General features: G+C 42.2%; 2 protein-coding genes across 3 annotated transcripts in view; one reads left to right on the top strand and one right to left on the bottom strand.

Moving 5' to 3' along the window:
• Positions 1 to 7292, top strand: part of CHST7 (carbohydrate sulfotransferase 7) — a 76860-nt gene extending 69568 nt beyond the window's left edge. Inside the window, exon 2 of the mRNA XM_070290266.1 lies at positions 7104 to 7292. The gene's annotated coding sequence lies outside the window, so the exon portion shown is untranslated. The remainder of the gene's footprint in view (positions 1 to 7103) is intronic.
• The window catches only part of SLC9A7 (solute carrier family 9 member A7), a 174962-nt gene that overhangs the window by 41442 nt on the left and 105635 nt on the right, over positions 1 to 27885 (bottom strand). For both annotated transcript variants that reach the window (XM_070290264.1, XM_070290263.1), the window contains exons 5-12: positions 26865 to 26977; positions 12755 to 12860; positions 12282 to 12423; positions 10385 to 10490; positions 8832 to 8920; positions 8627 to 8740; positions 6012 to 6123; positions 1867 to 2020 (exon numbers count right to left, since the gene is read on the bottom strand). In XM_070290264.1, coding sequence (XP_070146365.1) covers positions 1867 to 2020; positions 6012 to 6123; positions 8627 to 8740; positions 8832 to 8920; positions 10385 to 10490; positions 12282 to 12423; positions 12755 to 12860; positions 26865 to 26977 — 936 coding nt within the window. The remainder of the gene's footprint in view (positions 1 to 1866; positions 2021 to 6011; positions 6124 to 8626; positions 8741 to 8831; positions 8921 to 10384; positions 10491 to 12281; positions 12424 to 12754; positions 12861 to 26864; positions 26978 to 27885) is intronic.

Below are 27885 nucleotides of genomic sequence, written 5' to 3'. Positions count from 1 at the left end.
TCTACTCTCACTGGATAATGATAGGTGGGGTCATCAGAAAAGGAACTTATGAAATAGCCTGAAAAACGCGATTTAACCTGGCTCTGAGCATCCAGGGCATCTACTGGGTGACAAGGTAAACTGGAGCAGGAAGTAATCACAGAGAGGTCACCAAATGCAGATTCTCAACTGTGTGCAGGGTAAACCTTTTTTGCTCTTATTTTGCTACACAGAACAGAGATGGTACCATCTTATGTCTCAAGTTTAAAGCCAAAAATTTGTACATTTTCTTCTTCAGATTTCTATTTCCATAGATGAACTATTTTCCTTCATGTGCCTCTTGAGATTCATACCAAGAAACTGAAATTTTAATCATCCCAGATTTTCCAACACAAAAACAGTCACTAACACAGCAAGCCTTTTGGGCAGTATAGTACAGTAGTGAAGAGCATGTCAGGGTTGAAATCCCAGCTTGTTCACTTACAGCGCTGTGACCTTGGGCAAGTTACTGCTCTATGTCTCAGTTTCCTCTAAAATGAACATAATAGTATTAGCTCCCTTATAGGAATGCTATGAGGAATATCTTAATGTAAGTGTTGGCATCTCAAAACACAGCTGCAGCACAAGTTTTAGCTATCAGAAGACTCTTACTGATAAGTCCACCCAGGTTCTGCAGACCCACCCAGATCTGAGGCTAAGACACGGTAGCTCAGAAATGGTGCAGCCAGCACCAACAACTCCTGGTGACAATCAATGGTGGCCATGCCCAGCAACCCCTGCCTCCCATCAATATAAAAGTTCCAGAGGGGAAAGACTATTCTCTCAAACCCGTTTTCTCCCTGACCCCAAGGATCACTGCAAGATCCTTGTTGGTTCTTTCTTCTCCAAACTAGGTGTGCTCCGCAGTTGTCAGCTCCACACAAACCAGCAGCCAGCAGAGAAAGGAAAAAAAGAAAAAAACATTGCCATCTTGTGGATTTTCAGAGAATTCTTCATACCTATGTGCCACCAGAGTCTTCTCATCCCCAGCATGTTTACCCTCTGCAGATCTGAAACTGAGGCAGGTGGTGAGGGCACCGCCAATGACGTAGAGTGCACACTCAGAGCTAGAGGGACCTGGAGAAAAGCTGACAGCACGCTTTCGTTTAACATGAAGACATATGGAGGCCCAAAGGCATGAGGGACTTGTCTTAAACCAGGGCCAGAGTTAGTGTATAAGTCTCTCAACCCATTTCAATGTCCTCTTTACTGTAAGATGCTGGACCAGCTCACAAGCACAGCTTGGAATTCAAATGCTCTTAAAAAAAACCTAAACTTGGGTCAGTGCTCCTCCATCCTGACACAGCTAACAAAACCACAGGCAGGGGATGTCCATGAGGCTGCAAGAAATGAGGGTGATGCAAGAAATGAGGGTGATGCAGGAAATGTCACCTCTTCTGTGCATGCAAGCAAGAAGAAGCGCAGCATAGTTTCCTCCTAAAACAAAACTCTAATTGCTTCTCCTTACTTCCAGCTGATGAGCTTATTTTTCAAGCCCGTAGATTTGATTTCAGAGGAGTATGAAATGCCAGACACTGTTAGCAGCTATGTCTATTCCCTGTCCTGTAGCTTTAAGACTTTTTGAATTCTTGCCTTAATATCTCAGCATTAGCAAGGTCCAGGTGTTTCTTACTCTGCTTTTGTACCCACAAACATTTTAATGATTTTTTTTTCATGGAAAATTCAATACTCTGAATTTTTATTAATTTTAAAAAAATGTTAATCCTTCCCCAAACAAAACTAAAAATATATATATATAAGGCTTCCATGTGCTAAGCTCTATGTAGCAGCCTCTGCATGGGAATAGTGACATAGTTAGACACAAAACTGGCCTTGTTTCAAACCAACCTTATATTAAGCCATGACAACATGGGCGTCGTGCCTCCACCAATGATCCAGACAGTGAAGAAGACAATGAGGAGAGTGGTCGTGAACATCATCTGGCGTGCATAGGATGCTGTGTCTCGGATGGCCAGTGCAAATGCCATCGCTCCCCTGAGGCCTGTGGAGATCAAAGAGGAAACTCTCTTGTCATAAGGATAAATAACAATTTGTCCCCAGACCCACTGCTTAGCCACACAAGTCTAATAAATTGTATCTGCTTATGCTTCAAGGGTCAAGTTCTTTCTACAGAAAGAACCTTAAAGGAATTTAAACAATTTCCTCCTATTTGAAGTCTTCTTTTGCAAAATGCCCAAAGGCAATAAGAAAAACACCGCCCTGTTTTGTACAGCACATTGTGAGAATCCCATATGTGAATACCCCATAGTTTGGGATCTAATTTGGTGTGTGGCTAAATAAACAACTTTTATAGATCTGCTGAGAGTACCTGTGAAGCTTATCCCATACCCATGGAATCACACTGATGCTAGTATTTGGCAATCAGCAAGAAACTCAAGCACCAAAGTCTACTCATCAGAAAAAGTAGAAACATACAACTGCCCATCAAACCAAAAGTGCATATGGCCTTGCTGTTGTTTTGTTGCTCAGTCATGTCCTACACTTTGTGACCCCATGAACTGTAGCCTGCCAGGCTCCTCTGTCCATGGGATTTCCCAGGCAAGAATATGGAGTGGGTTGCCATTTCCTTCTCCAGGAACCCATCTCCTGCATTGGCAGGCAGGTTCTTTACCACTGAGCCACCAGGGGAGCCCCTTAGAATAATAACACTCTTTCATTACTGAAAGAATTCCCCTGCTAGTAACATGAAATAAAAAGAAATATAAATAATAATATAAGCTTTCCAAGTCTGTGATTCAAGCACTACACAAGTGCTATACAGTCGTTATAAACTTAAGATACAGGGTAGGTATGAATATGTGAAATGTACAAAACAGCATTTCCTTAGCAAAGCCAGGCAGAGAAGTAACAATATAACCTGATCTATATCAGGAGATGAAGACTTCTTCTATAAAGGGTCAGATACTAAATATTTTAGGCTTTGTGGGCCAAGAGGAAAAATCACGGATATTAGGTATGTACATAAAAGAGAAAAAAACAAATTTCCACAAAATTTTATTGATAAAAACTAAACATATAATAAGTATAGTATATAAGTACCCTTTTATAAGAGCCTCCCTAGTAGCTCAGCTGGTAAAGAATCCACCTGCAATGCAGGAGACCCCGGTTCAATTCCTGGGCTGGGAAGATCCACTGGAGAAGTGATAGGCTACCCACTCCAGTATTCTTGGGCTTCCCTGGTGGCTCAGATGGTAAATAACCCACTTGTAATGTGGAAGACCTGGATTCCATCCCTCAGTTGGGAAGATCCCCTGGAGGAGGGCATGGCAACACACTCCAGTATTCTTGCCTGGAGAATCCCCATAGATAGAGGAGCCTGGCGGGCTACAGTCCATGGGGTCACAAAGAGTCAGACATGACTGAGCGACTAAGCACAGTACACAGCATAAATTCCTATTCACCATGGGTAAGACTGCCTGTATCGTATGAGAATGAAAAGTTATACTCACTATATTTATTTGTATATTTTTCCACTTTTCCCAACAATTTCATGATTTCATTCATCTGAGAACTTCACTGCAATTCACTGGAGCAACTTAATAAAAGTTATATTAAAAAACAGAGCAAGGTTGATGTACTCTATTAATTTATCCTATTGAAATACTGACACACATCTAGATCATCCTACAGCCAGCTATGACATCGCTTAATATTTCAACCTTTAAATGGATGCTATCTCAAAGAAGAAAACCTGAGGGTCAGAGAGTGATAATGTGTGCTCCATTTTTCTTTATTAGGTAAACAATGTAAGCAATATGAAAGTGGAACCTCAGGTATTTCTTTCATAGCCTTGAGGAAAATAATTTTGATAGTTTTGATAGCAGATATCTTTAAACAGTACTGTGTATCTCTCAGTCTTTTAACACAGAAGATGATGAACACACTTTATCTAGGTGACCAAGTTATCTCCAATTCATCTTCCTCTTTTCCACTGGCATTTTCTCATATGTATGGAGGCTCTACTCTGTCTTGCCCTCCTGAGAAGCCACTAATGTTTCCTAGATGCTCTTGAATAAAAGCCCAACTCTTTGGCATGGCACTGGGGCTTCTCTGTAGTCTAGACTCCAGCAATGATTCTCAAAGTGTGGTCTTCAAACCACCATCAGCAGCAGCAACAGCTGAGAAAACATTAGAGCTGCAAATTATTGGGGCCCACTCCATTCCCTCAGATCACTCTCTGGTGGTAGGGCCCAGAAATCAGTTTTAACTAGCCCAATAGGTGATTCACGTGCAACTTGAAGGTTTGCACCAATTCACATGAAATTTCCCTTTCCAACCTCACCCGCATTCTGCATTAGCCTGTGTGTCTCATGTTTAAACCAGACCATTCAGTTCAGTTCAGTTCAGTCGCTCAGTCGTGTCCGACTCTTTGCGACCCCATGAATTGCAGCACGCCAGGCCTCCCTGTCCATCACCAACTCCCAGAGTTCACTCAGACTCACGTCCATCAAGTCAGTGATGCCATCCAGCCATCTCATCCTCTTTCCTCCCCTTCTTCTCCTGCCCCCAATCCCTCCCAGCACCAAAGTCTTTTCCAATGAGTCAACTCTTCGCATGAGGTGGCCAGAGTACTGGAGTTTCAGCTTTAGCATCATTCCTTCCAAAGAAATCCCAGGGCTAATCTCCTTCAGAATGGACTGGTTGGATCTCCTTGCAGTCCAAGGGACTCTTCCCTAAAAAGGCCACACACAGCAATGCTTTCCTGCCCTTTTGACCTTCTGCCTCCGGAAATGCCACTGAATCCAAGCCCAGTTGGAAGGCTACCCTCTGGATGATGATGGCCCTGGGCCCTGATTTTCCCCACATTTATGTCACATCTCTTTTGTGCAATTCACCACCCTCTCTTGGGAGACAGTTAGCTTTTATATAGTGTCTCCCCTCAGTGGACTGTGAGCTCCCTGAAGAAAGCTGGTTTCTATATCCTCCACAACCTAGAAGCATGGCTTTTATGAAGGGAATGCCCAACAAACGTGTGTCAGAGTGAAAGGAAATCTTTAGGGCTGGCTGTGTACTTAAATGGAGATGCAAGGGAGTACAAGACAACACAATTGCTTTGCTGAGCAGTGCCTAATGATATGACTTTAGTATGACCCTCTGAGGCCTCCAAGAACTACTGTGTGGCAGTAAAGGGCTGCCACTTGCTTGCTGTCCCTCTTGTACATCCCCTCCCCCTTCCCAGACAGAGGTACCTCTAAGGGTCACAGTGGCCTTTTAACCCACTATCTTCTCCCTCTGCTCTGCAGGGATGCTCTTACTTGAGTCTTGTCTATAAAATCGGATGTTTTCCACTCTCACTGAACCATCTGCTCATGCCAATTGTTCTCTCTTTTCTTTTCCTTCACATATTTCTTTATTGTCCTTTGTCCTTTCAGTGGCTTCTCCACTTTTCTCGGCTTTATACTGAACAGGGGGCATCTGGGAGACAGTGTAAGTCAAGCAGAACTATCATGGCTCTTATCTTCCAGTTTGGGATTCATCTTGCTAATGTGAGTGCATTTTATTTCTTAGAAAGTTAGAGCTAGGAGAGATCTCAATTGATTATTTCAATTTCATTATGAGAGGACACTGAAGCTGGGAGGTGTCAAATAATTTGGCCTGTACTCTTCATCATTAAAGACTTATTTTCCTTCTAATTATAGGTCTGAAGCCCTTCTGGAAGATTAAGGGTTATGAACACCTACTAGAAAACAATCAAGCACTCTAAATACATATATATCTCCAGGTATATATCTCCTTGGGTGATAGAGATAAACATGCAAGTATTTTAGAGGAAAATGTTCACATGTGGTAGTATGGTTTACAAAATCAGTATCAGCTCTATTTAATATGTCTGTCTATCTACTCAGCACTTCAAGGGATCCCAAAGAACCAGAAACTTGAATTTCTGTCTTTTTATGAACCTTATTGATTTCATTTTAATCATACTTACACTGCCTGCTTAATAAAACTCACTTTATTGACTTTTTTTTTACCTGAAAACATCATCATGTGTTGAAAATTCCAGCCAATCTTGTGCCTTCTGCCCAAGTTGAGGAAGAAGGAAAGTGGGTAGATGTGGGCGGCTCTCCCCAAGAAGATGGCAACCTGACCACCAGATGGAGGTTAAGGGCTCAACATGTTTCCCAAATGGCATTTTCACACAACCTCTGATTGGGCATAGAATTTCAGGAACACTGTGACACCTTGTTATGATCAGGAGAGTTGCACAGAGAAGGCAGGCTGTCTCATTTGCCTCTAAACAAGTCTCAGCAGCAAGTGGGATTCGACTGGCCAATTTTCCCAACCTCCTGCTCACAGAGATAATTTCTGGCCTGTTAAACACACTGTTGTAACTTTTTGATCTGATTAAACTGATACAGACCAAGTCTCTTGATCTATCTAAAAAAAAATGAGTCCAGAGAGAAGCTAAGGTACCATGGCTGGCGTGCAGAGTTAAGAGAAGTAAAGAGTGTGTTTGGACTCTACTGGGAGGAAAAAAAATCATCAGAAGAAAAAAATTACTAACCTGTGTCAAACTATAAACAGAAGGTTTGCTGGGTAAGGTTGTAAGCTTTGGTAAACATTCAGGGTGTGTATGACCAGGAAGAGCCTACAAGTAAGGGGTGGGGAAGCTTACAGTATTTATACAATGAATACACATTCATATTTCTCACAAGGATCAGCCTGGGGAGAGTTCTCTGCCAAAGTGGCTAACATGTCTTTGGGGAGGTAAGAGATGGAGGAAAGGTAGAGTGTGGAAGAGGAACTCACTGTGCAAACCAAAGAATTCAAGGAAACTGGTCATTCGTCACTTGCTGAGTTTAGAACAGAGCCCAACAGAGAGAGGCACACTGCCCTGCTCACAGCAGGAAACCACTGTGCAAGCCAGAGGAACAGCGAGCTTCCGTTTCAGCAGAGCAACCACCAGCTGCCGGAGCTGCAGCTGTTTCAGACTGAAGCAAGGGTGGGACTCTCTTCTGCCTTCCCTAGGATATAATTCGAACTTCTCCTCTGCTTCTTTTATCTCTCTCTCTCTCTCCCTCTTTTCCTTTTTGCTACTGTTGTGTTTGTTTTGTTTTTAACAGGAGAGAAGAGGCGTCCTCAAGCGGAAGTGGCCTTCAGGATTCACAGAGGCCCTGGCTCTCCGCTGAACAAGGCCCCCACCGTAAACAAGGGCAGCGCTTTCACTATGTCTCACAGGATGCCATGCTAAGAATACAAATCAGAGAGACATGCAAGGTCTTTCTTAAGAATAAAAACACTGATCTGCCAGATCTTTAGCTCTTTGTCTGGTGAGTGTGTAAACCTAGGAAATGAGCCCAGTTGAAGCAGATAATACTCTTAACAGGCAGGAGTCTGGCATGGCATGAGGCCACTGTCTCTCTCTCTAGCTGCTTGGTGAGTATCAGTTATTCCTCCACAATAAGTGAAAAGCTCAGAAGAGAAAAACACTCCTCTTTGGGGGACCAGCATCCCAAGATCTAAGGATAACCACGAGGCCTCAGAAAAGGCAAAAGAGAATAGGCAGCAATAGTGGCCTCCTGCTCTGGGTTTGGAGCTGAACTGCTATAGTTTCAAAGCCCAGAAGAGTTCACTTTAATGAAAACAATAGGGTCTGAGGCCAAGAGAGCAAAGTCTTCATCTATCAATGCACTGCTGGGCATTCATGTATCTCCTCACTTCAGAGGAGCCAACCCCCAAACTGTCTCTCTTCCAAAAAACTGCTGTCACAATAGGACTAAATCAAGGAACCAAGCATTTCTCCATTTTATTTTCCATTCCTCTCCATTTCCTTTTTTGAAAAACAAAAGGGGGGTCTTTTCCACCATGGGGAGGCATGGGTGAAAGCACACATACCACATGCAGGCTGCCTGTACCCACGTGCAGTTGAGAGCAAGGGTCACAGAAGCTTAACCTCTTGGATTGGAATTCATGTGCCAATGAGAAAAAACAATTTGGGGGACAGATATGGGTTGCTGATTTTTAGATCTGTTAGGAAGGATGCTTTACAAAACAAACTACCACCTGCCAACCACCTGTGTAACAGAAAGGCCATCTGACACAGAAAATGAAGAAAGGGTAACTAGAAACAACATCCTGAATATTCATTGGAAGGACTGATGCTGAAGCTCCAATACTTTGGCCACTTGATGTGAAGAGCCAACTCACTGGAAAAAAAAAAAAAAAAAAACCTGATGCTGCGAAAGACTGAGGGCAACAGGAGAAGAGGGTGACAGAGGATGAGATGGTTGGATGGCATCACCAACTCAATGGACATGAGTTTAGGCAAACTCCAGGAGATGGTGAAGGACAAAGAAGCCTGGCATGCTGCAATCCAGGGGGTCACAAAGAGTAGGACATGACTTAGTCACTAAACAACAACATCAACACAGAAAACTCAGAAAGGGCACCTAGAATCAACATCAGTCCTTGAAATCAAATACTTTTAGCTTTATACATTTACCACTTACGCTTTCTCATCATAAAAACACCATGAACCAGTGCTGGTTCAGTCACCTCCCCGCCAAACCAGAGATTACTGTTGTTATGGCTTCCCTGGAAGCGGTCATCTCTCTGTGTAGAAAATGGTGGAACCAAAAAAGGATACAAAAGCTCCAATGATGAAAACAGGGCTGAAAACGTGCTTCTGGAAGGTAAACAGTGCCAGGCCCATGTAGGAGAAGATGAAGTTCTCTGCCAGGAAGTGTAATACTTCAAAGAGCTGCACGGAAAGGGAAAAGCAAACCATAAACCCTGTGGGTCCACTCCCTCATATTCCAGATCACTGGTGAGGACACACGGCTCTCCCTCACCTGCTTCGTTCGGCTTCTGGATTCCACTGACAGATTGTTGTAGGTGTAATGAGCTTGTGTGATTCCACAGAAAAGGACAGCCACCACACCTGGCAAGAGAATTCAAGAAAAATACAAAGGGGGCAGGGAAAGAAGCTGGAAACAATCTCTCCCTAAAACAAAAAGTTAAGGTAGGAAAGCCCAGCGTATCCCACTTCCTGAAAGTTTTGGAAATTTGCCTATTACTGAAAGTGTCCCCGCCCCCACTTCTCATATCAACCTTTGCCTTCTCCCAACTCTGCCCTCCTTCAAAGCCAAGGCCCTCAATTTTCCACCTTGTTCCAGTTTTAAGGGTATTCTCTCCCCTCTTCTAAACTCCCACTGAATTGACCATCTCGATGTGGCATTCAGCATTCACTCCCTCATAGAGACTGTGAAGTATGTACTGGTCACACACTGCTGTCATATTCCTCTCTGCTGAATGAATGAATTTAATTTCAAACCAATGCTTTGTATTTTTGCATGGTCCAGGGATTCAGACAAAATGGATCCAGAGTATTAGTCCATTTATCCCAGCCCTGAAAAATCTAGATTTCTGGTTAATAGTGATTATTTTGTTGTTCAAGACAATTAACACACCTGGGACTTTGCCTATATATTTACAGATGGTTGTCAAGTTTTAAAGGAAGTAGGTCACATAAAGATACATTGCAGTATTTAGAAAAGATGATAAAAAGCACTTCCTAATTACCTGGGTCATGGAGAGCAACTGTACTTGAGTTTTCTAACAGAACAAATCCAATGATTAAGTTTTTTTTTAATGAGAGAATGTGAAGAAGTAACAACACACAATCACCCACACTAATAACCTATGAATCTAGCACCATAAAAACACAGTCTTGAAAAACGATGATTAAACAGACCAGACACAAAACAAGGAAAACCTGTGCTCACACTCATCTGAGTAGATGCAAAATGATCTTTAAAAAGATATATATTTTGCTTGTTATCACTACTGTTTGTAAAGTAACATAGCAATTCAGGGGAGGATACAAACAAGGTGGGCTTCCCTTGTGGCTCAGCTGGTAGAGAATCTGCCTGAAATGCAGGTAGACCTGTGTTTGATCCCTGGGTTGGTAAGATGCCCTGGAGTAGGGAAAGGATACCCACTCCAGTATGCTGGCCTGGAGAATTCCATGGACAGTCCATGGGGTTGCAAAGAGTTGGACACGACTGAGCGACTTTCATTTTCACTTTACAAACAAGGTATTAATATATTCGGTAACTTTTGCAGCTAGGCATCTATTTATGGTCAGAATGAGTACTCAAAGATCTGAGTTTGAAACAATAAAGCTTCAACATTTTATATATTTTTAAAAATATATAGCTTTGGGGGAAACTAAACTATTCCTACTGCAGCACACATGGCTCACTTGGCAATCCTGAATATGGACATTCTGTGAGCGGTTTATCAACTCCAGGCCACAGCTATTCAGAATTTTGCCCTCCCCTCAAGCTTCCACAGCTCCAGCCACAGTGAGGGTAAGGGAAACCCAAGGGCAGAGGAAACCCACCTGTGAACCCACAAGCTTCCGCCAGGAGGAATGTGCTCCACGACATCAAAAAGAAGAGTGCAGTCTCCAGCAGGGGAAAGCAGTGCAGCTTGGTGAACTTGGTCACGTCAGCTCCTGTCAAGGAACTGTCTCCAGCAACAAACATCACGGTCACTGAGAATCATTCTCTGTTAGCCCAGGACCCTTCCCCAAAGGGCTACTCTTTCCCTTCAACTCTTCCTTTGGGGCCCCAAAGCTGCTGCATGGTTTTGAATATAAAGAAAATGAAGCTTCTCCAGTAGAATGGAGGTTTCTGAGGGCTGGGAGTGGGGGGATAGGGAGGATACTATTCAACAGGCACACAGTTTCTGTTGCAGATGATAAGAAAGGTTCTGGAAATGGTGGCAATGGTCACACAGCACCAGTGGATGCACCTAATGCCACTGAATTGTATATTTAAAATGGTTAAAGTGGCAAACTTTATGTTAGGCATATTTTACCACAATTAAAAAAATAATAACGTAATATACCAAAAACCAAATGGGTGAACTATACAGCATGTGGATTTCCTCTCAATAAAGCTGTTTTGTTTTGTTTTGTTAATCAAGCTTTCCAGTGGAACTAGAAATGGGCTCTCTGTGCTCCTGGCAATGCCCATATTTCTGAGATGCACAGTTGAGGCCTGAGGTGTGACTGGTAGATGGGTTCTGACAGTGCTGGGAGTGCCTCAGGCAGGCCTCAGAAGATGAGGCAGGGAGACTCTGACCTCTGTGGACTACTAAGGCCTGAGTCCATCACAGGTGCCTAATGCATGCATGAGGGAGAGAGGGAGGGAGAAATGCACAACTCCAAGGGCAACTACAAAGTGCTGTCACTTTTGGGGATTGGCAATTCCCTTCCTCACACTGCCATTCCACGGAGTGGTGGGGGGCAGTGCAGCTTAGAACCATGTCCTGAGTGGTTTCACTGAGCAATATAAGTCCTCAGAGCATCAGAGAGCCTTGAGGAAGAAAGCAATCTACATCTGCACAGTCCAATATGATAGCCACTAGCCCCATGTAACTACCCAACACTTAAATATGGCTAGTCTGAATTGATTTATCCTGTAAGAGCAAAATACACACCATATTTCAAAGACTTGGTACAAAACCTGAAGGGATAAAATCTCATTACTAACTTGTATAAATTCTATTAATAATCTGTGTATCTACTGTAGGCTGAAAAGATGGGGCTCACATTTGTGGCTCCCATTACATCTGTATTGGTCCCTGGTGATCTAAATGCTATTGGAAGATTTGATGAAGAACTCAGAGCACCTGTGGAAGGATTGCCTGCTCATTCCCACACTTTGCTTTTATGCTGGTTGGTTGACTGGCTTGTTGGTTTCTAACTCAATATCATGCAGTCCTCGGCTTAAGGAAGGCCACCTTGCTATAATTCCCACAGACAGCCCCTGGCTAGTGAAGGCCATGTTACCCTCATATGGCCTGGAACAGCGGATGACAGCAGCCAGTCTGGGGCTAAAGTACTTCACAGCCTGCTTCCTTCCAGCCTCCTGACAGGTGGTCTCCAATTCCTAGCCTCCTGGCTCTTCCACTGTTTCTGTGCCGTCTCCCACACCCCCCAAATGACGCTTCCTCCAAGCTCCTGTCTCCAGCTTGTTTATAGGAAGAAGAGAAACACAAAGGTGAGGACAGAGCTAAGCCCAGAGCTACACTCTCAAACATTTTCTCTGACTCTTAACTAGGCCATCAGCTGTCAAGTTTCACCAAAGGATGACATTTCGGGGGCCCCCAGCCCCCAGTGGAACAACCAATTCAAGATTCATTTCTGAAAGGAGGAAATGAGAACTTTCTTTTCACAAGTGCAAGGTCACATAATCATACTCAGGTGGGTGCAGAAACCACAGAAAGGATATTAGAGCAGTCACGACACCAGTCACAGCTCCCATGGTAAAAGAGCCACTAAATATACCTAGAAAAATGCCAACTGATTTAAAAAAGGCGGCAGCATCAAAGGCGTGAGTGTTCAGCCCCGCTGGCTGGTAGGCAACAATAGACCTGGAGTTTAAAGAGAGAGAGAATTAGGAAATACTGGGCTGGTTTTATACCATGGTACTTACAAGTATCAACAAACATAGATATCTACACTCTGCGGAGCACTCCCCATGGTGTATTCATTTAATTTAACCTGCAGGAGCCATATTATGAAGGTATCAACATTCTGATACCACTGGACAAAGCAACATAACTTTATCAACTAAGTCTATAAACCTCATTTAGAAAAGCACCCAATTCAAAATTTAACACTTTTAAGGTGGGCCTCTGATTTTAGCCCAGAGCATTCAGGAAGCCAGAGTCTCTTTTCCCAGGCAGAAATATTGTTACTTACGAGGACAGTACAATGGCAACAGCATCATTTAGGACACTTTCTCCAAACAGAAGTGCGTAAAGATCCACGTCTGCATGCAATTCATTAAATATCGCCAGTACAGTCACTAAAAGATGAGCCAAAAGCATATAAATTGGTTGCAGTTTCTGAATGAGGAGTGATATGATGCTTGATTCTAACAACACTGCGCTTTCCACTGTAACCCCTCACACTCTGAAAATACTTCTACTGCAGAATTTTAAAAATCATCACATTTAATGTGACTTAGCTCTACTGATAGTTGAAATCTCTTTAAAGCAGAAACCCTATTTTATTGACATATGGTTGATTTACTATGTTGTGTTAATTTCTGCTGTACAGCAAAGTGATTCAGCTATACACATATATTCTTTTTCATATTATTTTCCATTATGGTTTATCACAGGATATTGAATATAGTTCCCTGTACTATACAGCAGGACCTTGCTGTTTATTTATTCTATATATAATGGTTTACATCTGTTAATCCCAAATTTCCAACCCATCGCTCCCCTACCCTCCTCCATCTTGGCAACCACAAGTCTGTTTTCTATGTCTCTATGTGAGTCTGTTTCTGTTTCACAGATAGGTTCATTTCTGTTGTATTTTAAGTTTAACATGAAAGTTATATCATATGCTATTTGTCTTCCATTGTCTTATTTCACTTAGTATGATAATTTCTAGGTCCATCCACATTGCTGCAATGAAACCCTATTTGATTGATCATTGTGCTCCCAGATTCCAGCATAGGGTCAGGGCACAGAGAAGGCTTTACTGCTGCTGCTGCTGCTGCTGCTGCTAAGTCGCTTCAGTCGTGTCTGACTCTGTGTGACCCTATAGATGGCAGCCCACCAGGCTCCCCCGCCCTTGGGATTCTCCAGGCAAGAACACTGGAGTGGATTGCCATTGCCTTCTCCAATGCATGAAAGTGAAAAGTGAAACTGAAGTCGCTCAGTCGTGTCCGACTGTTAGCGACCCCATGGACTGCAGCCTACCAGGCTCCTCCTTCCATGGGATTTTCCAGGCAAGAGTACTGGAGTGGGGTGCCATTGCCTTCTCCAAGGCTATACTAAAGATATGTAAAATAATGCAAGTCCTCATTTATGACAGGCTATACATAATTACACTTCTCATGGGTTTCACATTTCACAGGTATTTAAAAATCAACTTTTTCCAGACCAGCAGCTCTCACACTTTTGATCTCAGGACTCCTTTACATCCTTAAAAAATTCTGAGGCCGGCAAAGAGTTTTAGTTTTGTGGGTTATAGCTTTCAATATTTACAGTATTGAGTAAAACAAAAAAATTAAATATTTATTCATTTAAATTACTAGTAAACCCATTCTATGTGAACATTTTTTACTGAAAAATAATAATTTTTCCATAAAATAGTGTAAAGACAACTACTGTTTTACATTTTCTCAGGTCTTTTTAATATCTGGAGTAATGGAACATAGTTTTCACATCTGTTTCTATATTTGATCAATAGGGAGTCAGTGTTACAGTTATGTAAGCCCTGGAAAACTCCACTCAACAGTACACTTCTAAGAAAGAATGTAAGCAAAAAAGACAAATGATATACTACTATTACTCTTAAATCAGTTTTGACCTTATGGAACCCCAAAAGGGTTTTGGGGTTTCTGGACTTTGGTTCTACTGATAGTTGGGGCCATATACCTCTTTGTCATGGGGGCCACCTGGTGTGCCATAAGTTAGTTTAGCAGTATCCTTGGCCTCTACCCACAAGATACCAGTAGCATCACACACTCTCCCCTGCCAAGCTTTGGCAACCAAAAATGTCTCCATACATTGCTGAACATCTGCTGTGGTGGGGCAGAATCATTCCCAGTTAAGAACCACCACTCTAATCTGTACATACAGGTGGGGTTCACTCGCAACACTCACATTCAACTACCTTTTGTTTTGTTAGTTTCTGCCATAAGAAACTGAAAAACTAAACTCACTTCTTTAGCTTCCCTTGTGGTAAGTGCCACCTCTTGCTGCCTGGAAGAGGGTGAAGCCTGGATACAGTGCGGTCATCTTGCCTCCATGGGGCAGTTAAGGTGTGTCTGAAATCCAAACGTAGTGCACTAGAAAGACTGAGTGCCTGATTGTCATGGGAACCATGGCACCAGCTGGAGCTCTTAGCCAAGATAAACAGCTCTCTGTTTAAGTTAGTATTAGCCACACCATCCTGTTATTTGCAACCAAACACATTACTTACTGATACAATTAGAATACACCCAGATATTTAGCAGTATTATAAACCAACCACTTTTGTAACCATCATCCAGCACAGGAAACTGTAACTTTGCCAACCCCCACAGAAGCACCTCACAATATATTCCATCCCAATCTCAGTTCAGTTCAGTTGCTCAGTCATGTCTGACCCTTTGTGACCCCATGGACTGCAGCATGCCAGACCTCCCTGTCCACCACCAACTCCCAGAGCTTACTCAAACTCATGTCCATTGAGTCGGTAATGCCATCCAACCATCTCATCCTCTGTCTTTCCCTTCTCCTCCCACCTTCAATCTTTCCCAGCATCAGGGTCTTTTACAACGAGTCAGTTCTTTGCATCAGAGGGCCAAAGTATTGGAGTTTCAGCTTCAGCATCAGTCCTTCCATTGAATATTCAGGGCTGATTTCCTTGAGGATGGACTGGTTGGATTTCCTTGCAGTCCAAGGGACTCTCAAGAGTCTCAGCCAACACCACAGTTCAAAAGCATCAATTCTTCAGTGCTCAGCTTGCTTTACAGTCCAACTCTCACATCCATATGTGACTACCAGAAAAACCACAGCTTTGACTAGATGGACTTTTGTTGCCAAAGTAATGTCTCTGCTTTTTAATATGCTGTCTAGGTTGGTCATAACTTTTCTTCCAAGGAGCAAGCATCTTTTAATTTCATGGCTGCACTCACCATCTGTGGGAGCAGTGGCTGCATGGCATGAGGGCAGCAGTGAGGAGATATCCCACATCTAAGGGCAGAGAATCCCCAGGAAGATGGTAGGCGCTGGAGCTGCAGCTGCGTAGTGGCTGCATGGCCCTAAGGCGGCCTTGAGGAGATACCCCATGTCCAAAAGCAAAGAAGAAGCCCCAGAACAATGGTAGGAGTGAAATCACCTTTAGAATCAAACACCATACCTACCAGAAACGCTTAGAGGGCTCAAACAAACCTTGTGCACACCAGGACCCAGAGACCCCACAGAGACTGAGATAAAACTGTGTTTGAGTGTCTCCTGTGGAGGTGCAGGTCAGCAGTGGACTGCTGTGGGGGCAGGGGCTCTGGGTGCAGCAGACTTGGGTATGGCATAAGCCCTCTTGGAGGAGGTCACCATTAACCACACCATAGAGCCGCCAGAACTTACACAGGACTGGGAAACAGACTCTTGGTGGGCAAAAACAGAACCTTGTGTGCACCAGGACCCAGGAGAAAGGAGCAGTGACCACACAAGAGACTGACCCAGACTTGCCCTTATGTGTCCAGGAGTCTCTGGCAGAGGCCTGGGTCAATGGTGGCCTGCTGCAGGGCTGGGGGCACTGAGTGTAGCAGTGCATGCACGGGACCTTGTGAAGGAGGTCGCCATTATATTCATTACCTCCACCACAGTTTAGCCCAGATAAATAACAGGGAGGGAACACAGCCCCATCCATCAACAGAAAAGTGGATTAAAGATTTACTGAACATGGCCCCGTCCATCAGAACAAGACACAGTTTACCCCTCAGTCTGTCCCTCCCATCAGGAAGCTTCCATAAGTCTCTTATCCTTCTCCATCAGAGGCCAGACAGACTGAAAACCACAATCACAGGAAACTAACCAACCTGATCACATGGACCACAGCCTTGTCTAACTCAATGAATCTAGGAGCCATGCCATGTAGGGCCACTCAAGACGGATGGGTCATGGTGGAGAGTTCTGACAAAATGTGGTCCACTGGAGAAGAGAATGGCAAACCACTTCAGTATTCCTGCCTTGAGAACAACCCCATGAACTGTATGAAAAGGCAAAAAGATAAGACAATGAAAGATGAACTCCCCAGGTCGGTAGGGGCCCAATATGCTACTGAGATCAGTGGAGAAATAACTACAGAAAGAATGAAGAGACGGAGTCAAAGCAAAAACAACACCCAGTTGTGGATGTGACTGGTGATGGAAGTAAAGCCTGATGCTGTAAAGAGCAATATTGCATAGGAACCTGGAATGTTAGGTCTATGAATCAAGGCAAATTGGAAGCGGTCAAACAGGAGATGGCAAGAGTGAAGGTCGACATTCTAGGAATCAGCGAACTAAAATGGACTGGAATGGGTGAATTTAACTCAGATGACCATTATATCTACTACTGTGGGCAGGAATCCCTTTAGAAGAAATGGAGTAGCCATCATCGTCAACAAAAGAGTCTGAAATGCAGTACTTGGATGCAATCTCAAAAATGACAGAATGATCTCTGTTCGTTTACAAGGCAAATCATTCAATATCACAGTAATCCAAGTCTATGCCTCAACCAGTAATGCTGAAGAAGCTAAAGTTGAACGGTTCTATGAAGACCTACAAGATCTTCTAGAACTAACACTAAAAAAAGATGTCCTTTTCATTATAGGGGACTGGAATGCAAAAGTAGGAACTCAAGAAATAACTGGAGTAACAGGCAAATTTGGCCCTGGAATATGGAATGAAGCAGGGCAAAGGCTAATAGAGTTTTGCCTAGAGAACGCACTGGTCATAGCAAACACCTGTTCCAACACAAGAGAAGACTCTACACATGGACATCACTAGATGGTCAATACCAAAATCAGATTGATTATATTTTTTGCAGCCAAAAATGGAGAAGCTCTATACAGGCAGCAAAAACAAGACCAGGAGCTGACTGTGGCTCAGACCATGAACTCCTCATCGCCAAATTCAGACTTAAATCGAAGAAAGTAGGGAAAACCACTAGACCATTCAGGTATGACCTAAATCAAGTCCCTTATGATTATACAGTGGAAGTGACAAATAGATTCAAGGGATTAGATCTGATAGAGTGCCTGAAGAACCATGGACAGAGGTTTGAGACATTGTAGAGGAGGCAGGGATCAAGACCATCCCCAAGGAAAAGAAATGCAAAAAAGGCAAAATGGTTGTCTGAGGAGGCAGACAGCTATGAATCAAGGAGAAGCAAAAGGCAAAGGAGAAAAGGAAAGATATACCCATTCAAATGCAGAGTTCCAAAGAACAGCAAAGAGAGATAAGGCTTCTTAAATGAACAATGCAAAGAAGTAGAGGAAAAGAATAGAATGGGAACTACTAGAGATCTCTTCAAGAAAATTAGAGATACCAAGGGAACATTTCATGTAAAGATAGGCTTGATAAAGGACAGAAATGGTATGGACCTAACAGAAACAGAAGATATTAAGAAGAGGTGGCAAGAATACACAGAAGAACTACAAAAAAGATCTTCATGACCCAGATAATCATGATGGTGTGATCACCAACCTAGAACCAGACATCCTGGAATGCGAAGTCAAGAGGGCCTTTGGAAGCATCACTACAAACAAAGCTAGTGGAAGTGATGGAATTCCAGTGGAACTATTTCAAATCCTACAAGATAATGCTGTGAAAGTGCTGCACTTAATATGCTAGCAAATTTGGAAAACTCAGCAGTGGCCACAGGACTGGAAAAGGTCAGTTTTCATTCCAATCCCAAAGAAAGGCAATGCCAAAGAATGCGCTGACTACCACACAATTGCACTCATCTTACACACTAGCAAAGTGATGGTCAAAATTCTCCAAGCCAGTCTTCAACAGTACGTGAACCATGAACTTCCAGATGTTCAAGCTGGTTTTAGAAAAGGCAGAGGAACCAGAGATCAAATTGCCAACATCCACTGGATCATGGAAAAAGCAAGAGAGTTCCAGAAAAACATCTATTTCTGCTTTATTGACTATGCCAAAGCCTTTGACTATGTGGATCACAATAAACTATGGAAAATTCTGAAAGAGATGGGAATACCATCAGGAATTCCTGACCTGCCTCTTAAGAAATCTGTATGCAGGGCATGAAGCAACAGTTAGAACTGGACATGGAACAACAGACTAGTTCCAAATAGGAAAAGGAGTGCATCAAGGCTGTATATTGTCACCCTGCTCATTTAACTTATACATAGTACATCATGAGAAACGCTGGGCTGGAAGAAACACAAGCTGGAATCAAGATTGCCAGGAGAAATATCAATAATCTCAGATATGCAGATGATACCACCCTTATGGCAGAAAGTGAAGAAGAACTAAAGAGCCTCTTGATCAAAGAGGAGAGTGAAAAGGTTGGCTTAAAACTCAACATTCAGAAAACTAAGATAATGGCATCTGGTCCCCTCACTTCATGGCAAATAGATGGGGAAACAGGGGAAACAGTGGCTGACTTTATTTGGGGGGCTCCAAAATCACTGCAGATAGTGAGCGCAGCCATGAAATTAAAAGATGCTTACTCTTTAGAAGAAAAATTATGACCAACCTAGACAGGACAGTAAATAGCAGAGACATTACTTTGCCGACAAAGGTCTGTCTAGTTAAGGCTATGGTTTTTCCAGTAGTCGTGTATGGATGTGAGAGTTGCACTATAAAGAAAGTTAAGTGCCAAATAATTGATGCTTTTGAACTGTGATGTTGGCTAAGACTCTTGAGAGTCCCTTGGACTGCAAGGAAATCCAACCAATCAATCCTCAAGGAAATCAGTCCTGAATATTCATTGGAAGGACTGAAGCTGAAGCTGGAACTCCAATACTTTGGCCCTCTGATGCGAAGAACTGACTCATTGTAAAAGACCCTGATGCTGGGAAAGATTGAAGGTGGGAGGAGAAGGGGAAGACAGAGGATGAGATGGTTGGATGGCATTACCAACTCAATGGACATGAGTTTAAGTAAACTCCGGGAATTGGTGATGGACAGCGAGGTCTGGCGTGCTGCAGTCCATTGGGTCACAAACAGTCAGACACAACTGAGCCACTGAACTGAACTGACATGTTTTTTACTCTATGGCTTCCCCCTTTCATTCCTTTCTGTTAGCTCTCTTTTCATAATGCCCTATTGTTTACTTTTCTCTTTTCTTAACCGTCCAATCCTGATGTATACAGTTCTAACTTCTACCATTTTGTTAACTTCCTTTAGCTTCTGTTGGCATATTAATAAAGTTTCATCTCCTTTGTGAGCCTCTTTTTCTGGTATGACTTCATTATCTGTAACTTTATTATTCAGAGGGGTTATCCCCACTTTTTCTTCTGTTTACATGAAATTCAACCTCAATCTATTTCTGCTGCTCACAGTAAGTGAGGTGGGTAGAAGCCCAGAAGAGCTTTCCTAGTTTCATGGCTCTATGGCTCCCTCTTCTGGTTTTACACTAAAATATTAAAAAATATGGCCTCTGGGTGCAGCCACCTCCTCAATCCAGCCACCTCCTCAATCTGAGATCTACTTCCTCTGCTCTCCTTTACCATTAAAATCTGAGCTTTCTTTCTCCTTTAATGCCCTGTCAATCAAGGTCAGTGGTCTGAGCAGGTCATTTTTAGGGAGTACCTCTGTTGTTGCAGAGAGATCTTCCACAAGGGATTTCCTAAGAGCCCTGAGGACCCAGGTCCCTCCAGCAGCCTCACACCTCCTCCAGTCTCCTTGCCCTCACCCACAAATGGGAGCCTAAAAAGCCTCCTCTCAATATCAACTATTGTTACCTGACAGAACCATAAAATTCTTGACTCTCAGTGGGGACCCATTCTTTTGAGTGTGAATACTTACGGGATATTTCTGGGTGCCCTGACAATCAAAACAACCAGCAGTCCCCTCTTCCCTTTGCTTCCTCCAGCATAGCTGCTGTTCTTATCCCAAAGTCTCACTGCTGTGGGTAGTTTGACCCCACCAGTTGATATCAGGGGATTCATTAAGATATTCTGTCAGCTAGTTCAGTCTGTTTTCTCTTTTGCTGTCCTGCTTGCTCTATTTTTGATAGAGATTAAGGGAGATTCCCAATCTACCCCTCATTGTGCCTTTCTTTACAAAAAGTTTAGTTCATTTATTTGAAAGTAAACAAAAAATAATTTGGATTTGAAAAATGTCAACTATATCACAAGGCAGATCCAGATAATCATAAATCTAGGCAATAAAATCACTACTGTAAGCATTCAGATGTAAGCCAGACATCAACATGAGGCATCACCAGCAGGCCTACTTTCTAAGAGACAGACATGTCACCTCTTCATAATACATCTTCAAGATACAAGGTCAGTCTCTTTCTTCCACCCCTAAAAACAGTTAAGCAAGTTACACAACCAGAAAAATCTTTAGGGATTAGGCTAAAAAAAAAGTTCTTGTTTTGTGGATTATATATTACATGAACAATATGTGTGTCTCCTTACAAAAGACCTGTGATGGTTACTTTTATTTGTGAACTTGACTGGGCCATGGGGTACCCAGATATTTGATTAAACACTATTGTAGATGTGTCTGAGGTTTTGGATGAGATTAACATTTTAATCAGTAGACTGAGTAAAGCAGATGGCCCTCCTCAATGAGGGTGGGACTCATCGAATTGGTTGAAGATTTCACTGCAGATCTTGGGACCTCTACAGTTTCCATAATCACATGAGCCTTATAATCAATTAATATCTTGTTCCCTCTCCTCTTCCCCGCTATGTACACACACACATATCTATTTATTCTGTTTCTTTGAAAAACCCTAATACAAAATTGTTACTCTAGTTTATTATTATATGACATAAAAACTGTCTTGTTTTGAACCCAATGTTGAAGAAAAATTATCAAAACAACAACAATAATTAAGGTTTTACCAGGAAGCAGGCACTATGATAAACATTTTACAATTTTGTTTAGTCCTCATGAAAACCCTAAGTGGGCAGTATTATCGTATCCCCCAATTTAGAGATGAGAAAACAGGCCCTGTGTGATGGGCTGTTTTCCTGCTGCAGTATCAAACTTCCCAAAATCTCAGTGGTCGGACCTGACTGAAGTTTTATTGATTACTCATACAGTATGTCTACTGGGGGTTGGCACCAGAGGCCTCTGTTCACAACAGTCAGTCACTCACTCAGGAACTGAAGACTGGTGTAGGTCAATCTCAGTGAGCAGAGCATAGGGCTGGCAGTCCAGGAAACCTGGGTTCTAGGACTTTATCAGCAAGGTTCCTGGCAAGAACTAGATGAGCAATCTGAGGAGTGTTTAAAAAGGGGTTATTTATAGACGTGTAGAGAGAGTACAGGGCTTCCCTGGTGGCTCAGATGGTAAAGAATCTGGCTGCAATGCAGGAGACCTGGGTTCGATCCCTGGGTTGGGAAGATCCCCTGGAGAAGGAAATAGCAACCCACTCCAGTATTTTTGCTTGGAAATTCCATGGATGGAGGAGCCTGGCGGGCTACAATCCATGAGGTCACAAAGAGTCGGACACAACTGAACGACTAAGCATAAGCACGTAGAGAGTATGGGAGAGGAGCAGGGCAGTTACCTGCAGCTGAAAACAGGGAGCTTCTATGCCATCCCTGAGCCTGAAGGAGTGACTGTCAGAACCAGGAGCTGTGTGGAGAGGGTCACTCAACAGGAGCTGTGACCTCTGATCAAGGGACACAGGCAGCCCTGCATGTCTACCCCTGTTTCAGTCTCTTACTGGTACTGCCCCATGGACAAATCCAATGGGAAAGTAGAAATCTTCTGTATAAGTCAGCCTCCCAGCGCCAAGAAGAGAGTGGAGAAGGATGGTGTGTAAACCTGGAGGGGCAACTAGAAGCCATCCAACAACGCACAGCAAAGTCCAAAGACTTAATAAAGTGAAGGCTTGAGCTACATAATTTTCAAAAGCCCTTTTGACTTTTAAACACTATTTTCCTAAAATACGACTGTGAAAGTGAAAGTCACTCAGACGTGTCTGACTCTTTGCGACTCCATGAACTATACAGTTCATGGAATTCTCCAGGCCGGAATACTGGAATGGATAGCCTTTCCCTTCTCCAGGGCATCCTCCCAACCCAGGGATCGAACCCTGGTCTCCCACATTGCAGGCAGATTATTTACCAGCTGAGCCACAAGGGAAGTCCAAAATACTACCATACCAATAGTAAAAATATAATGTACAGTTAGCTTATTTATCCATGATGATAAATACTAGCTTTATAATTGCTTTTAATAATTAACACTTTGCACTAGTCTAAACTTGGCTGCTCTGATTTTCAATCTCTCATTCTCCCTGCCCATCACCTTAGAAAGCAAGGCAAGAAGTTACCCATGGCCCTCCTGGGCAACTCTGTGTCCAACCAAGATGAAGACTACAGGTGTGGACAATCAGGTGATGGCAGTGGGTGGGGTGGCACAGATAGGCAGGGGATGACAGACTAGGCAGGTGACTTCTAAAGACAGGGAGTAAACAGGCTGCTCCCCTCACAGCTCAACCCTTGGAATCAGAGAGAACAGGGTCACAACAGCTGTTTCCAACTGAACATGGACTGAGAAATTACAATTCACTGACTGAAGACTGCTGTTACAGGTATCTTAAAAACATGGGGAAAAATAAAAGAATAACAGAAAAACAAAGAAAGACAAAATATCAAGAATCTGACTTTGTTCATTCAACTAACTTTTCCTGAACCCTCCATTTGTATACAAAAGAGCACTGAGCACTTGTAAACCCTCGGCACAAAGCGGCAAGTAATGTTATGTAAGAAACAGACCTGACTCTAGAGCTGTAAGAGCTACTAACTGAAGCAGTAAAGGAAGAATAACTGTAAAGGAAGAATAACTAGGCAAGTGGCAGATTTGAATTCAGTTTCAAAGACTAAGCAAAAGACTGACCAGCCTGGGCGGTGCAACTAGAGAATTACTTTCTAACAGCACTGATCACAGGTTTTGAAACCTATAAATGGGTCTGGTTGTCTTGAGGGGTGTAAAGGTGTCAGGATTATAATGAGAGGAATCACCACATAATGATTCATAGGAACGGTGCTCATTTCCTCTGGTAGCTGTTTACAGCTATGTACTATGGCTTGGAAACATTTTTTTTTTCCTGAATTGTGGATCCAATTTTAGTCCAGTGCACAAAGATGGCACGTGGCACTCGTGGCACACAAGTACAGAATGGAGAGGGCTTCTGGTTACAGAGCAGCCTACATCACCCCACACATACACTGTTCCCATCCACGGGAAGACCAAAGACTGGAGCAAGTACAGTGAAGTCACAAACAAGGACTTTTATTTTTTCATATCCCTCAATATCACGACATAACCCCAAATCAGAATTTTTGTTGGATACACCATGCCCAAGAAGTCAATCTAGTTTTATGTTTCCCTCTAACTCTACACTGAAGTTTTTATTTCTTTTATGGCCCAAATTCTCAAACAACAGATTTTTAGGAAGCTGGTAAAACAGTTTCAATTTATAAAAACATTCTACATTTCAGAAAGATTCCCATTAAAAAGAAGTTGAAGTTAATGTTCTGATGTTTAGTAAGTTTCAAATTTCAATTTTCTAGAACTTCATTTTATATAAAACCCTTACTGTGCCAATCTTCACAGGCCAAATAAAAATGGTGTGTCATGGAAATGCCTTCCATTATTTTCTACCATAGTATGGACACATTAAAGTGAAGTAAATAATTACAAAGATAATATGGAAAAATAAACCTTTCTATCCAATTAAATGCAGCAACACTAATAGTTCAGAAGACAGTATCAATAATCTTTATGTTATGCAAACTTGCCTTTGCTTATCAGTGGTACCAGTAAGATATTAGTAATAAACTTATAGATGAGTATAATTAGTAATATATTTTCAGAAACAATAAACATCTTTCTTAGACTTTAAAGAATCATTTTTCAATAGACACACATCTATTGAAATGTTACAGATATTGTAGTATTAGAATAATAAAGCTACATTTCAGAGTACTTGTGTTAAATGGTAACCTATTATTAAACATACACACAGGGAAAACACAGAAATCTTTGCCTGAGTCTGAAAATGTTTATTAGTTCTGATCAGTTGCTCAGTTGTATCTGACTCTTTGTGACCCTATAGACTGCAGCACGCCAGGCTTCCCTGTCCTTCACCAACTCCCAGAGTTCGCTCAAACTCATGTCCATTGAGTCAGTGATGCCATCCAACCATCTTATCCTCTGTCATCCCCTTCTCTTCCTGCCTTCAATCTTTCCCAGCATCAGGGTCTTTTTATAGAGACCAATATAATCGGCAGATGCTACGCTCAATGCTTTACATGCATTATCTCATTTAATCTTCACACCAGCCCTTCATAATAGGAAATAGGTACCATTACTCCTAATTAATAAATGAGAAAACTGGCACTCAGGAGATAAAGTGTGCCCAGGACACCCGGTCAGTAGCTGGCAGGGCTAGAATTCAAACCACCACTTGCAACTCCACACCCAATATTCTTGTCACAAACAAAGGTGCTTCAACCAGCCAAGTCTTCAGTATCAGTTTACTTAGAGTGTTTGTAAGAAAATAGTGGGGTGAAAGAGGTCAATGCTTTTCGGATCATCAAGATTTTTCAGAGCCACACAACTGTCTAGAGCTGTGCTATCCAATGTGGTAGCCACTAGCCACTTGGAGCTATGTAGGATGGGGAGGGAGGTGGGAGGGTGTTCCAAAAGCGAGGGGATATATGTATACCTATGGATGATATGTGCTGAGGTTTGACAAAAAACAGCAAAATTCTGTAAAGCAATTATCCATCAATAAAAATAAATTAATTTAAAAAAATCAGTTCTTTGGTTGCACTACCTCACATGTCAAGTGTTCAATAGCCACACATAGCCACTGGCTACTGTAAAGCACTAGGAAGATTATGGAACATTTCTATCACTGCAGATAGGTCTGCTGGCTAGCACTGATTTAGAAGACCCCCAAGAGGCACAGGGAAGTTGTTTGGGGGGTGGAATTTTAGTATCTTAGAGGTCATCACTGCCCAGAATGTTAGAGGCATCATAGACACTGAAAAGACCTTTCCATCTGTACTATGAGAACAAGATTAGCTCTTTCTCCATAAATTCTTTCCCTACAGTGGTGTGCTCAGTAGTTAACATTAGAGGAAAGAATAGCTGTAACTATTTTATGTGAACTAATTCAATTATGAGTTCCAACTTGAAGAGGAGAGCCTATTTGTTTGTTCTGAGCTGCAGGGGAGGAAGGGTATATAATAATTCCACTTTTAAGAAGTGGTTCAAATAACACTTGAAAAATACAAGGTAAGAGATTTATGAATAGGAACCACATCACAGTGTATAGGAGCATTGCACAAAAGGACTTCACAAATTAAATTACATTCACTACAGTACTAGCGTACATTTCTACTAAGCAAAGATATTATTTAAACCAAATGATATGCTCCTAAACAGAAGGCAAAAGCATAACACTGGGAAAAAAAGACAGTCTAAGTGTAAAACTTATGACCAAATTAGACATTCTAAAATGAAAGACAAAAAGGAGGAAACACAGGTGGAAACAACTCAAGCACTTGTTGGCAAGTGAATGGATAAGCAAAAATATGGTATATTCATACAATGGAATATTATTCAGATTTAAAAGGGAGGAAATTCTGACACATGTTACAACATAGATGAACCCTGAGGACATCATGCTAAGGAAATAAGCCAGACACAAAGAGACAAATACTGATGATTCCACTTATCTGAGGTATCTACAGTAGTCAAACTCATAGAGACAGACAGTAGAATGGTGGTTGCCCAGGTCTGGGAGGTGGAGTGGGGAGAGAATGAAGAAATGTTGTTTAATGGGTACAGAGGTTCAGTTTTGCAAGACGAAAAAATTCTGGAGATTGGTTGCACAACAATATGAATATACTCAATACTGCTGAACTATACATCTAAGGATGATTAAGGTGGCAAATTTTATGCTATTTTTACAGTAATAATAATAATTTTTTAAAAAGGGAAAGGCAGGCCCTTCTTAGAAAAGCCATCTAAGTCCATTAGACCACTTGACTTACTGGTCTCTTCCTCTACTTTTATGAAAGTTGATGATTGCTCTGAGCTTTTTAAGATTTAAATAATGGAACATTATGACAATAAGGCCAAAGATGCAAATACCTGGGTCAGTAGCAGAGATAATTGCTCCGAAAAAGAGGCAATCCGTGTAGTAAAATTTATCCGAGAGCTGCCCCACAATCTTCATGAGCTTCACCACACCATACATGAGATTTCTATAACAAGAAAAGGTAAACTGTGTCAGAAGAAAAAGAAAAGAAAACCCACCTACTCGAATAAGCTGGCAAATACATAAGCAGAGGAGTACTAGAATACTGAACTTCTAAAGAGGTATTTGTGGAAACATCAGGCAGCTGTTGTGGTTGGACACTAACCAGGAACATGTGCAAATAAGACTTTGGCACCAAGTAATGGTCTGCAGTTACTGTCATCTTCCTGAAGTATATTGAACATTCCATTTTTTTTAAATTGTACTTACAACTATAAAGTACGATCCTCAACTAGCAACAGTTAGGGCATTTTAAGCAACTGGGTAGTAGGGAAGAAAGGAAGAGTAAGAACCCTGCAGAATGGGTAATGAAATTGCTACAAAACTCCCAGGATTCCAAGACAGTGTATTTAAAGTCATGGATATGAATGGACTGGATCAAGCTGGAGAGAAAAAAAAAAAATGGGATGGCCACAAGGATCCAACTGGTCAACCTTCTCTGCCAATAATTATTACAAAACAGGGAAAAGAGGCAAAACTCTTTAAAATCTTCCATTAAAATATCAGTGTACTCACTGACATATCTGGCTTCTCACTCTGCATGGGTTAGACAGGCAGCCCTCCTTACACCTTGAGCAGAGCACATTTCCTACAGGACAGCTCACAAATTAGGGGGAGTGAGGAGTGTTAAAAGGCCTAGTACTTGTTATTAAATGTGTGTGTGTGTGTGTGTGTGTGTGTGTGTGTGTGTTGGCAGCAGCTGTAGGGATTAGGGGAATACAAACAACCACAGAATAAGGAGAAATTAAGAAAACAATCCCATTTACAATGTAATCAAAAAGATACAACACTTAGGAATAGATTTAACCAAAAACAAATAGACACAGTATAGACTCATTGTACCCTATAGCCAAT

This window comes from Ovis canadensis, chromosome X, assembly GCF_042477335.2.
Source record: "Ovis canadensis isolate MfBH-ARS-UI-01 breed Bighorn chromosome X, ARS-UI_OviCan_v2, whole genome shotgun sequence".
In the NCBI taxonomy this organism is placed as follows: Eukaryota; Metazoa; Chordata; class Mammalia; order Artiodactyla; family Bovidae; genus Ovis; species Ovis canadensis.
Note: the sequence above shows the minus strand (reverse complement) of the source record. Positions and strands in the feature narration are given on the sequence as shown.